Source organism: Polyodon spathula, chromosome 15 (assembly GCF_017654505.1).
Source record: "Polyodon spathula isolate WHYD16114869_AA chromosome 15, ASM1765450v1, whole genome shotgun sequence".
Lineage (NCBI taxonomy): Eukaryota > Metazoa > Chordata > Actinopteri > Acipenseriformes > Polyodontidae > Polyodon > Polyodon spathula.
Genome location: NC_054548.1, coordinates 24,557,570 through 24,571,367, shown reverse-complemented (window position 1 = coordinate 24,571,367; position 13,798 = coordinate 24,557,570). Strand labels below are relative to the sequence as shown.

The window sequence follows — 13,798 nt, the reverse complement described above, 5'->3', positions numbered from 1 at the left end:
TTTCTGTTTTGCATTTGTAATTAATTTAGAACAATTTGTAGATTTTATTTTTCACTTTGACATTGTGGACTTTTTTGTGTTGATGAGTGGCAAAAACTCCTAATTAAATCCATTTTGATTCCATGTTGTAACACAATAAAATGTGGAAAAGTCCAAGAAGGGTGAATACTTTTGAGAGCCACTGTAGATGTACTTTTGCATGATACAAAAAGCTTGAATTTGTATTTGCAGCATTTGTGTGTGTGGGTTGGATTAGTTGTATCTTGCAAACCACTCATCCAGTTGTTAAAGTAAAAGGGACCTTTAACATGAATAACAGCTAGAAAGATGTATTTTGAGAGCATCACACCTGAAAAATCGAAATACGTTCCATAATGCAAAAAAAAAGGTTTGCTGTTTTGAAAAAGAGTGATACGATTCATTGCTATTTGAAATTATGTTTCAAATGTTTTTTGTTTTTTTTTAATGCCTTTGCTTATGTTTTATCTTTGGAAAGAATTATTTGGCTCGGGAAATGGCACAACATGTTCTGCAAACTTAACAAAACACCAGATAGTAAATCCGAAAACTGCTTTTGTTTAGATTTTTATAACTTGGCTGTGCAAGCTGAACTGTTGACACTGGACTTGTCAGTTGAAGTAAAGCTTTCCAATCTTAGAAACTTGCATTCAGCCAAGCAAACAAGCATGGTATTTCTTTACCGCAGAGGTTTTTAACTAATCAATTAACTTAGATAAGCAAATCTTCTTTCTGCTGTGTGTCTGAGTGTGAAGCCTTTGGGATTCTCTGTGTGTCAGCCTTTATTCTAAAATGCTTTTTTGTTCAATGAGATAAACCAGAAACAAGTTGATTGAATTGATGCCCATTAGCAAGTGGATGATTCGGTTCTCTTGAAACGTATTGGTTTTGGGGGTAAGGGGTGGCAGTCACACCTGGGTTGTATACTTGTACATTATCAAGTAATTTATAACAAGTTCACAGAAAGCAGACGGCTTAAAAGAGGTGGGTCGACAGTTTCGTAGTTTTTTTTCACAGTCAGTCCTTTACACAAGGTGCTGATTAATTATTTTGCTGCTGGAAAGATGGTACTTTGCTCAGAAGCACATGCTCTATAATATGATCCAAGGAATGGGTCTTGGGGTTATTAAAAAGTAAGTAGCGGGGTTTCGAAAAATATAGCGTTACACGTCCCCACATGTCGCTACAACTGTTTAAATAACATACCTGTAATTTTTCCATTCATTGTTAACATCCTGACAACTTTTTACACTTCTAACTTTAAAGTCTGTTTCAAAGCTCTTTTCAAAATGGCTGCTCTAGTGCACTGATAGTGTAAAGATCATCGCCCAAACAAGTAACATGGCAATAACGATCCATGATGTGGCACGGAACAGAAAAGCCAGAGCACTTGCTATGCTTTTTTTTTGTTTGTTAATCGCTCTTCCTACAGTAATTTAGAGAATAGATCTCAGACCCCAGTGCACTAGAGCGACCATTTTGAAAATAACTTTAAAACAGACTTTAAAGTTATAAGTGTAGTTGTTAGGATGTTAACAATCAAAAGAAAAATGACAAGTATGTTATTTAAACAGTTGTAGCTACATGTGGGGAAGTGTGATGCTAGATTTTTCGGAACCTCGCTACTTACTCTTCAAGCATCTCCATGAGGGGAGCTTGTATGACTTTGCAAATCTGCCCCCACTGATTCTACAGCTGGTAATAACTCAATTAAGCTGTGTGAACAGGCTGGCTGTAGGGTGAAGTCAGGCCAGAAAGGAGTACACATGCAGACAAGCAGTACTTTCAGATGAAACTGAGATGCTGCGGCGCTCGGTGCGTTTATTGTAAAATAAAAGGTTTAAACAATAAAACAGCACACGCACTTGAGGCCAAAATAAATAAACAAACAAACAAAACAGACAGCCACTAATAAACAGGGTGGACGAATGCTAAACACAAAACAAGTACGCGGCTGGTGCTTCCGGCACTCGGAGCAGTTGTTATATTTACTTTCTTACTGTTTAGTTTTTTTAATTCTCTCCTTTCCACACCCGTTCTCCACTCACCGAACACACAATCCCGAGTGAATAAAACGTGCAACTATATATACTGTTGTGCTGGGATTCAATTACTTGTTAATTATTCACTTGAATCTCAGCATGTGAACTAATTTGTGCAACCCCGTGCTCACATACTATTACATACTTTATCTGAGCGTGAATTGATTATGTAATCCCGTGCCTAAATACTGTGTTTTAAATCACTCGTGTTACACAGACCCATTTATATCTTCTGCACCAATACCTATACACCAAAATTAACACACCACATGCAACATATAACACAAAATATATGGGAGGGGCACACTGCCACAAGCTGGCACTAGGCTTCCCCTCCTCAGACGTTTGAGGAAGATGTTTTGCTTATATCTACAATGAATGCCCTATATATTTTACTTCCCACATATACTCTAGAATCTAAGTGAAGGTAAGCCAGTTGGCGGGGGTTTGGTAGCCATCTCCTCCTCATTTTTATAAACATTTTATTACAGTAAACATTTTTATTGTACAAATAATGCACAGAAGACTTAGGCACCCACAAATTTTAATTTGTGCACAGCCTGCCTGATATTGTGTTTTATACAAAGGCAAGTGGACAGACTAAGAGCTCTGAACATTCTTTTTCCTAAATAGCTCTGGAGCAGCTCTTCATTAGTGCGCTGTCTTTGGCATCATTAAAGCATCTTTGAGTGATGAAGGCTTGCAGATGTTCTGACAGATGTTGCACCAGGGAGAAGTGTGTTGATTTTGGAAAGAAAGATGGAATATCTTGATAGGAGGTGAAGGGCTGACTGCGAGAGTGTGTATAATAAACTTCATTATGGGAACTGGAGATCCCAGTCTATTAAAAGGTACTAACTTTGCTTGAGGGTTTTTTGCTCTGTTGATTGTATATCTTATGGGAAGGTCATCAGCCCCAGTCTTATAAAAAAAACAAAATAGGATATACACCATATGCTGGATTTTCTTGTTTCAGCCTTTGGTAACAGAATATAAATGCGATTAACAGTGTCCAGCAGGTGTTTGCTTCAGCCCAGCAGTTGCCTGGCTAATAGGGGGCGCTGTAGCACTGTGATGTGTCTGATTTTGCTTCACTAGCTATTGGACGCACCATAGCTAATGCTTTGCTCCCTGTGGAATCCCCAACAAAGAATGGCAACTTGTCACAGCCTGGACAGTCCCCTGACTGAATGACTCGCCCTGCACACCACGCAGCTGTGATTTTAGCAGAGCCGCTCGGGGGACCTTGCTAAAGTCTTTAATGTTCTACGCCTTTTAATTGCTTTCAATTGCATGAACCCCAAGCTTAGGCTTTCTGCTAAGGATAGGATCTTTTAAAATGTGTTATTTTAATATATTTCCGCAAGTATCGTATTGCAGTTGATCTGTTTGTTTGCCCAGGCTTTATTTTCACTCTGATTTGTCATTGTACTATAAGTTTCCTTAGACTGTACAGGAAACAGGCCCCCCTGTGTGCAGCAGTAGTCCCTGAGAGTCGGGTGTAGTTCTGGTGCCGGTCGACTCAAGAATACATCTGAAGTTCAGCTTTTAGGTTGTGTCCCTCCATTTGTACACAAAATATTAAGTGACCACTCAGCAACCCAGCAGTTTCTCTCTGTTTAGAAAAGACCACAGATTGGCTTGTTTGGTAGTATTACCAGATAAGAAATTCCTTTAACTATTGTGAATGAACCTAAACCAATCTAAACCATTTCAGATAAGAGATTGCCCATGGCACCAGTGGTCATCAAACATGACCTGGTATTTTTAGCCAGGAGCAATGTGTTTGAACAGAGGTGCAAGTGAGTAGCCAATAGTGAGAACAAATACCGTGCACACATTACACTGTTTCGTCTGTGTTATTAATTATAAAAGGTTTGCAGAGGTTGGTTTTAATGCTATGCTTGTTCTGGGATTGAGAACGCGACTATATCTTCTGAGAATAATTGTTTGCCAGTAATTGCAGATGTGGTTACAGGGTGCGTGGGTTTTCCCCCTCTCTGAGTGGCTGAGGGGCAGGCTTTGGGGGTTGCTGCACAGATAAAATGACGCTCTGGGGTTTCCTCGGGTCTGCCCCCTCGGAGACGAAATGAGCCAGCCAGCTGGCGGAAGCTTTGCTGCCGGACCGAGCACGGTCGGAAAAGAACGAGCGAAATGAATAAATAAAGAATTAAATAATTAATTAAAGAAGAAAGAACAAAAAGATTATTGTTGTAGCGGGATAACCTTGGGCAGACCCCTGAAGTATTGTGCATAGTAGGCTGAGGGAGCCGTGAGTGTAGGTCGGTGACTAAGGCCGTGCGGGTAGTGACAACTGGGGTAACGCTGCCAAGTGCAGCACCTTTTATGTGTAATTTTATTAATGTGTTTTATTTTCACTTTTTTTCTTTCGCCTTTTGTCCTTTGTGATATTATTTCCAGAGCACCTGCGAGTTCTTGCATTGGACTGTGTACCTGTACTGGTATAACTGTGGTCTTGTTTACTGTTGCCGGTACTCAAACCACGGACAACATCGCCCTCTGCGGGTTGAAATAAATCTGTGCATCTGAGCGGTGTTACAGATAAAGTTCTGTCTCCGTGTCAGTGAATTGCCCACCACCCTTCCACACCATGTAATTTATTTCTCTGATAAAATATGTCATTGCCTTTGCACTTGCTTCACAATAGGGCCCTATTGTTTGTCCAAATAATTGAGCACTCGAGGCAGTAGCTTACAAGTCCTCATAAGATAAAGTGTGCCATTCCGTCCTAGCCAATGGAGTGCAGAATGAATGATGTTGGTGTGATGCTAGTGCCAGTAAATAAGCTGTTTTTATGCTGTTTTAAGCTACTGAAAGCCTGGAAGCGTCCAACTGGATCTTCAGCGCCATCTTGTGATTGTAAGTGGTAATTGCAGAAATTTCATATGAAAAAACAAAAACCCTGGACCTCTATCTGCTTTGGTTGTTGTGACTGCAAATCAAGTTTTAGGTATGAGCACCCAGTAGTGCTGGATTTAGAAATAACTACTAAAAGAAACTAAAATTCAATGATAAATGTTTCAACAAGATGTTTGTTATTAAATTTGAGTTTCTTTTATTGTTTTAACATGTTTAAGCTACAACAAAACATATTTCAGTTAAACTTTGTTTTACCATGTCAGGTTTGTTGGTGGGGCAGTGGGTCTATCCCTGCTGTACCTGTACTGGGAATGCATAGAGCACCAGAATAGTAAAACCATGCCAATGGCACTCAGTGTGTTCTCTTGCTTGTGTTTAGGAACTGCTTCTGTTGCAGTGGCTGGCATTCTGGCTGCTTTAAGGATCACCAAGAACAAACTCTCTGATCACAAGTTTGTCTTTCAGGGCGCTGGGGAGGTAGGTTTCATTTATATTTTCATATATATGGTTGCCTTTTCCCTTTAGTGACTAAATGTGATTACACAATATCCACTTGCAGGCTTTATGAAGTCTTGTAAGAACATAAGAAAATGTACGAACAGAGGGAGTCCATTTGGCTGGTTGGTTCCTAGCAGTGGATTGATCTCAAGTTGGTGTATACCACCGCAGAACTTACAAGCAATGTAATTTACCAAAAGGATAAAACACTCAATGGTGGAATATCTAGCAATACAAATTAATCTTAAAGTAAAATTATTTAATAAATAGTGACAAAGTTTTTTTTTTTTTTTTTTTTTTTTTTTTTAGTTATGAAAATAGTGTGCCTTGTATCAGAAGTAGCCGGTCAGTGTAAGTGTGAGTAATCCAGACCAAAACTTTGTGACTGTCTTACATCCTTCACTATCATCATCAGATGAATTGGAAAAATCCCCAATCCTAACTGGCTACATGGTTTTATAATAGTAGCCCTGACTGTCATACCTCTGCTTGCAGGCTGCCATGGGGATAGCTCATCTGATCATCATGGCCATGAAGAAGGAGGGGGTTCCATACGCTGAGGCCATCAAGAAGATCTGGATGGTTGACTCAAAGGGACTCATTGTTAAGGTAATCAAATATACCTGTTTCCAAAAAAGCTTTTGGTATGAATATTGTTTTAACTGTATAGCTGACTGATAGCATCTTTTTCTCAGTGCCACAATTGCTCTGAAACAGGTGAATGATTAGATGTTGGAGATGATCTGATCAGTGGTGTGACTGGCTAGTGGTCATCTGGCTGTTTAGTATGTAGGCTCATAACTACTGTCCTACTGTCTATCAAGGTTATTTTTTTTGGTGTTTATTGCTGCATTCTCTTGTTAAACCAGGAGAAAGATTAATTTACAGTGACCAAGACGATTCACAAAGTGTACAACACAACACAATCCTACACCACTGAACCATCATCCAGTCTGATTCCAGAGATACATGTTTATCCAAAATGCTCTGAGAGGACACTTTCATTTAAATGACACAAGTGTCAACCAATAGGGCCATAGTTAAGTGAATCAAGTTCTTTTTATATAAACTGTAGTTGCAGTTTAATGTAATGAGTGTAAGTATCCCAGACCTCCAACAGAAACCTGCCTCCTAGCAGCAGTGTCAGCTCCTTGGTAGCACTGACAATAGGCTTTCAGAGCACTGACAGCTGCTGTCTTCAGGGCTGGATGTGTCCTGGAACTTATCGCTTTGAGATGATCCTCCTCAGCTCTGCTTTCACAGTTCTGTCCTTGCTATACTGCAGCCAGTCACACAGCCTAGTGAAGGGGGCAGATTACTCATCAGTTCACTGCACTGAACAAGTGCTGCCAGCCTGCCACCACCCATGTCCTTTCCCTTACTGCTACTACATGATGGGCCTGCTTTTTTATTATTTAGCAGGAAATAAAGTAGATGTATCACAAGGCAATGTTATGAAAATTTACTAAAACATTACCAATATGTGTCATGTGATTGACTGCAGTAGGTATTGAGTAGTGAGTTGGCTGTGTTGAATAGGTAGAAACTAAGATCAATGTATTAAAGTGGTGTGATAATGTGTGCCCTATTGGTTTAAACATCTGTAGATTGCAACTAGTACTGGGAGAAATCAAATACCCAGATAACAACTACTGATTGGTCAACATGTGGTCTGAAGTGACTGGTGACAAACTGGAAAGAAAGACTGGAGTGGAGGATTGTGACATCCGTTCCCAAGCTGGCACTGTAGTAGTAGACAGCAGCATCGCAGGTTTTGATGTTGTGGTGGGTCTTGTTCTCTTGCACAGAGCAGGGGGAATCTGAACCATGAGAAGGAGCAGTTTGCCCAGGAACACCCTGAAGTGAGGACGCTGGAGGAAGTCGTTCAGATTGTGAAACCCACAGCCGTCATCGGTATGTGCTACATATGTTAAAACATTCTCATTATGAATGATTTGTAGGAGGTCAGCAATGTCTTGCTCTATCTGCAGGACAATGTGCACAATTTAGACTTTAGTCTTTTTTTTTTTAATACAACAAACAGTCAACAGCTAAGCTGTTCAAGTATTGTTCTAGACGTGGTTCTCAAATAAGGACCTCTCTTTTGACATGTTTGATCCTTGACTTTATTATAAGTTACGCACCAAGGGGGGAAAAAAACTTTAGTTTCATGGCCATATCCATTCTGAATGTTATTGTCTCATTTCACAGATCCCAGGTAGCCCTAATCTTGAACTACCTTACCATTAGGTAGCACAGGATTAGTACTGATCAGGTTCTGTGAAATCAGGGTCTTTCATGTCCCATTAGTGCTTTTATTTTTTAGCTCTACTGAATCAGGATAGTTGTCTGATGTACATTAAAACAAGACACTCATCTAACACATTTTTGATTCACGTTGCAAGCAATTGCATGGCACTGTAGCTGTGTGAGAATAGACAGACACCTTATTGCCAAACAGGGAGTGAAAAATAAAACCTTTTTTTCTTTTCAGGAGTTGCTGCCATTGGTGGTGCATTCACAGAGAAAATTATTAAGGATATGGCCTCCTTCAACAAGCGGCCCATAATATTCGCTTTGAGTAACCCGACAAGCAAAGCAGAGTGCACAGCGGAGCAATGCTACACTCTGACTGAGGTAAGACCCCTTTCCGTCCATCACTGAGCCACGAGCCTCAGTGCTACCCAACAGATTTACACATGCGGTTCTTTTATGCTGTTCAACAAATTACCGTATGCCTTTGGAAAAGAAACACTTTTTAAACCATTTTTTCTTTTAAGAAAATCATGCATCTTAGTCAATCAATCAATCAATCTTTATTTTATATAGCGCTTTTCATCATGGACCACCATCACAAAGCTTTATACAAGATGCAGTAACAACAAGAAAATCTATAATACTTCAAATACAGAGAAATGCATAATACAGTTATACATGATATAATGTTATTTATATATATATATATATATATATATATATATATATATATATATAATATATATAAAATTAAATAGTTGAAAGTACATAATACACGGTAAAGTGCATAATACATGAAATAGTACATTAAATACAGTGGAAATTCGAGTATAGTGATGCATGTATTAAAATTGACAACAAAAGATGTGAATAACCGAATACACAAGCAGCAACGTGACTGACTGCGGAGAAAAGACGAACCACAGCGTTACTGCCCGATATTGAATTACTTATGACATACAGCAGCCATTTTCAAAAAAGCACCATTAGCATCCTGAGGAATTCAAAGAGAAGCTTTTACAGTTTCTGCGTTTCGTTATTAGGCTCCGCTCTAACAAACAGTACGAGACTGGACAGATTGGAAGTGCTGATCAGACCCCCGTATTTTTCGACATGCCAATCAATACCGCAGCTGTGGGTGTGAGTAATCGCGACTTGAAATGAATGACAGCAGACGGCCTCAAACTGCCTTCTTATATGCGTAACTGAGGTTGTGTCTTTGTAAATGCGGCTTTATTTGATGTTTTATTTTTTCCTCAAATTGAGAGTGGGAAATTTGGGCTGCATGTTAAATTTGAAGGAATACGGCATTACCCAGGACAGAACGAATACAGTTTGTAAAAGTGATATATGTCAAAGTTTGTTTTTTAATTTTTTTTTACTTACATACATTTTGGGTGTATTGTTTTGTTATTTGTTTCCCCATCGGCAGGGTCGTGGTATCTTTGCTAGCGGCAGCCCCTTTGAAAAAGTGACTCTTGCTGACGGACGCTCCTTTGTCCCTGGCCAGGGAAACAACGCCTACGTATTCCCTGGAGTGGCACTGGGGGTGATCGCCTGTGGAGTGAGACACATCTCTGACGACATCTTCCTCACCACAGCCGAGGTACACGGTGCTGTACTGCAATAACTTCGTTTAGTTACTTTTCAGAACACGGTGGCATGGAAAAGCCATTTACCTCCCTGCATAGGGGTCAGTGGGAATGTTAATAATGCATCGTTATTAACAAAACTTTGAAAGACTTTTTGTACCCCACTGGCATAAGCCACAGTTTGATATTTTTAAAGCAATTTACAGCATTAGGAATTCCTTCTGGTCCAAAGAAGAGCAGATTAATCCCAGGGTTTAAATGACTGAGATACGAAGATATGCTGAAAGAACTGCATCGAATTAACCTGGAACATAGAAGAATTAGGGCGCATGATAGAAGTCTTTAAAATCTTAAAATTAATTGACATAGTTAACCCAAACCATTACTTTAAGCGCAGTACATAAACTACGAGGACACAATTGGAAATTAAGTGGATATAGAGTTAGGACAGAAGGAAGGAGACACTTAACACAGAGTGGTGAGGGTATAGGGTGGGATGCCTAGTCATGTTGAGACAGTATCACTCGGATCCTTTTAAGTTTTGAGATCAATCAGCTAATAGGAACCAGATGAGCATAGATTGGCCGAATGCCCTCCCCACGTTCATAAATCATCATCGTATTTTAGGGGTATTCCCGAGATAACCAAGGAGGTTGATAAAATCAAAGGTGAGTCGACAGTTCTGTGAAATGCAGATGTGGCAAGCTCACGTCCGGTGTGCATAGCTCTTCAACAAGCAAGCACATGCCCATCGACTCGTTTGATTTGGTACTGCGTTTACACTTCGACTTTTAAGAATGTCTTTGTTAACATTTATGTATTTAGCTAAATCTGGACTTTTTGTTGTTCAATCTAGGAAAAAAATATGTGATTTACATTAAATCAAAAAATGGCTGTTAAAACATTAGTTTCTTTTTACCCTTGTCGCCACTGTTCACTGCAATTTCACTGATACACTCGCCACCTAAAACACAATTTATTTCGTTCTACAAGTACTAAAGTGATCGTCAACAGCTCATTTGAAAGGTAAGAACTTGGCCTTATTAGCGGTCATGTGTGTATTTATTTAAAATGCTCTATCCTTTTTAATTTTTTTTTAATGGAACTGCCCCTTTAGTCATAGTCGCTCGCTAAGTGAACAACAAAAAAAAAAAGATTATAGACTGATTTTAAATGTTGAATTTGTGATACGCGTATGTATTTAGCTAAATCTGGACTTTTTGTGATTTAGGAAAAAAATACACGATTTACATATAATTGGGGGGGGGGGGGGGGAACACCTGTTAAAATATAAAGTTAAGGTCAAAGGTTTTAATATGGTGGCAGCGACAAATGTATGCTAAAAAAGAGGGGCGGTGTTTAAAAAGTTTGTACAACACTGCTCTAGAACACGTTTTACAGTCAAAGCAACAAAGCACAAAAGTCTACAAGTTTGCCGTTAATATATATTACAGGTTTACTGCATAACTTTACTCCATGAAAAGTGTGATGTACTGTTGCATACGGGGGTATGTCTGCATTCGTCATCTGAGTGACGTGTTTAGTGCGTTTGCCATCAGTGATTTAGGGAGTTGAGAGCTGCGACAGAGTTCATCAGACGTGTTCTTGTTATTAAATATAACAGCTGCGTTCAATACCGGATTTGTGTCTTTTATTTAAGTAAGGACTGCACACATTGGGGAGATTTATTAGAATGGGTGTGCGTCTGGGCACATACAGGATTGCGATCCGGTTACAAAATCTGAACCCTGCTCAAAAAGTAGGTATTCGGGGCATCCCTACAAAATATAACAATGAGTCCCTATTCCTCTTCAGCCAAGCCAGTCGTGTGGAGTCCCGCGGGGGTACATATTATTGCCCCTACTGTTTAACATCTATGTTAAAAACCTTTTGGAGCTCATGCTTTTTCGGTCCTTGGTCCACAGATTTGGAAGGTTCTGCATGTAGAACTCCGCCTTACCGCTGAAATTCTCCCTTTTGGGAAGCAACTAAAAACATTCTTATTTCACAAGTTATGCTAATTCAGTCGGGAGAATGTATTTTCAAATGCATTGATACCGATACTTTATGCTGTTTGCTGTTTTTTTTATATGTATGTGTGCTGGTTTTTGTATATGTATGTGTGCTGTTTCATTTGTATATTCATGTCCTGTACAGTGCTCTAAAACCTTTGTGGTCTGTTGCGCTCTATACATTTTAAATAAATGTAAAAAAAAAATTAAAAAAAAAGTTCAAATACTGTCTATTTGCGGTATCTCTGATAAGCTTTACCTCCGAATTGTGACATCTGAACAGTGGACTTGACATTGCACTAGAAGACCCAGCATGTCTCCTCTCTCTCCTGATCCAGGCTATTGCTCAGGACGTGACAGAGCAACACCTTGCTGAAGGAAGACTGTACCCCCCTCTGAGCACCATCAGAGAGGTGTCCTTCAAAATAGCTGTCAAGGTAGGGACAGTTTTTGTCTTGTTTGTTTGTATGTCTTTCACTTCAACTATGAATGGGGGCTGTGGCCATCTTAATGCTAAATGTATTTCTGCAGCATGTTTTTGCATTGCCTGCTGGTTTGTTGTATAGAGACTTTCCAAACTTTTTGACAGTCAACCAGAGTCCATCATATACCCTCTAAATCCCTGCTATGTCAAAATCTGAACGCAGTAAGTTATGACAGCTTTTTAACTAATTAATCCATTGATCAGAAGATAACTCCTTCCTTCTCTTGCTCCCCAGGTTGTTAATTACGCCTACAGGAATGGAATAGCATCCTTGTACCCAGAGCCTGAGGACAAAGAGGCCTTCATCCGCTCTCATATCTACAGCCCTGACTATGACTCCTTCACCCTGGATACCTACAGCTGGCCAGACCATGCCATGCAAGTGCAAGATGTTTAAATCTGACTGGCCAGTAGCCCCAGGCCTCAGACTACCACCAAAGCCTATGATCTCTTACCAATTGTTAGCACTTTGAAAGAGGTGATTGGTTTGACATTCAGGAATAAAAAGGTTTATTCGAAGATATAGTTAGAAAATAAAATAAAAAAAATGTAATAGTATTTTATAGTCCTTTTCAGTGAATCATTTACTCATTTTTTTTTTTTTTTGGTTTTTAATATATAGATATAGATATATATATAGATAGATAGATAGATAGATAGATAGATAGATTAGATCTGTACTGTTTTAGTGAATGGTTACCCACAGCAGGCGTGGGTTTGGGTACAAGCAGATTACTTTTGAATCATTACAAATGTCAACAGAACCCTGGTTATTCTGTGTTTGGGTTCTGTACAGCTAGTAAGCAATCAAATAGGGTTAAAAGAAGCCACTGCCAGAGCAACCAAGGAATTGGGCATGCTCCTGGTTGCCATAGAAACAGCAGTACTGTGACATATCTGGAACATTTTCTTAATAATTAACCAAAAATGAAAAATATAATTGTTTTGGGGGAGAAAACAAAACAAACAAAAAAAAAATAATACACTACCCAGAATATTCTTTTTAAGCATCACAGAAACAATGACTCTGCATCTCCATCTTATGTACTTTAAACCTTCTCAACACCTGTTAATGTTACCAGATAGCAACCTGTGAACACATGCTGACAAGATTTCAAACTGGTCTAAATAACTTAAACTTGAGTAAGTAAACTTGAAATGACAGGTATTTTATCTTTTGAATCAGGAATCCAAAAATAACGCTGGTTTTGGATTTAGTTATATTTTAAACATTGTAAATAGAGTTTTGATCATGCTACTATGAATAGTTCATGTTTTATATAAACCTCAAATCAATATTGTTTGAGTGCTTCAGTTTAGATCTCAGCCCTCAGAATATGGCCCCTTAAAGTTTTTGATGTTTTGTTATTGTTTTACTTTTATTATAGTTTCTTGAAAGAGAAAGGGTTTAAGAGAAAAAAAAAATATTTGTATTCAATATATGCAATTGGGAAAGGGTTTACAGCATTGTAATGACTGTATAATGGCATGCAGTGTGTTTCATTGGGAAACCAGTTGTACATTAAGCAAACAAAGTGTTGAAACATGTTTATTGTTGTCATGAATGAGCTAGCCTACATGAACCGCAGTTACCTTTGTACCCCCCACAGCTTTCCAGCCCCCTCCCCATATCCCGAGGTACCTTCAACACCTGCATTTAAAAGCACATTTCCAGCATGTCCTCGCTTCTAATTGCATGTCTTTTGAAACAGAATGAAAAAAAAGTAAAGCAATGCAGTGAAGAACAAATGTTAACCATGCAATCTATGCAAATGTTATTGGGCCTTCCTTATCAACTTAATAGTTACTGGAATGAAGTTTCTTTTTGTCTTGTGTGCTGTATGTACATATAAAAGGTAAATGTGTTATGCAGGTTCAGCATTCAGTACTGTAGGTTTTATAGCATAGCCCTGCGAGCATTGTACATTTTAGCTTCTTATACCTAGCATGGGCTGTCAGTAATTTTACACAGCAGTCCTCCCTGTGAGAAACTTTGTAGCGCTTCAAGTTGGCACG

The 13,798-nt window shown here is 39.0% G+C and overlaps 1 protein-coding gene across 1 annotated transcript in view; it reads left to right on the top strand.

The window, feature by feature from the left end:
• Positions 1-12,801, top strand: part of LOC121327805 (NADP-dependent malic enzyme, mitochondrial-like) — a 65,069-nt gene extending 52,268 nt beyond the window's left edge. The window contains exons 9-15 of the mRNA XM_041272014.1: positions 5,320-5,417; positions 5,934-6,047; positions 7,247-7,352; positions 7,933-8,075; positions 9,127-9,300; positions 11,637-11,735; positions 12,018-12,801. Of these exons, the coding sequence (XP_041127948.1) occupies positions 5,320-5,417; positions 5,934-6,047; positions 7,247-7,352; positions 7,933-8,075; positions 9,127-9,300; positions 11,637-11,735; positions 12,018-12,179 (896 nt within the window). The 3' untranslated portion in view covers positions 12,180-12,801. The remainder of the gene's footprint in view (positions 1-5,319; positions 5,418-5,933; positions 6,048-7,246; positions 7,353-7,932; positions 8,076-9,126; positions 9,301-11,636; positions 11,736-12,017) is intronic.
• The last annotated feature ends 997 nt before the right edge of the window (positions 12,802-13,798 follow it).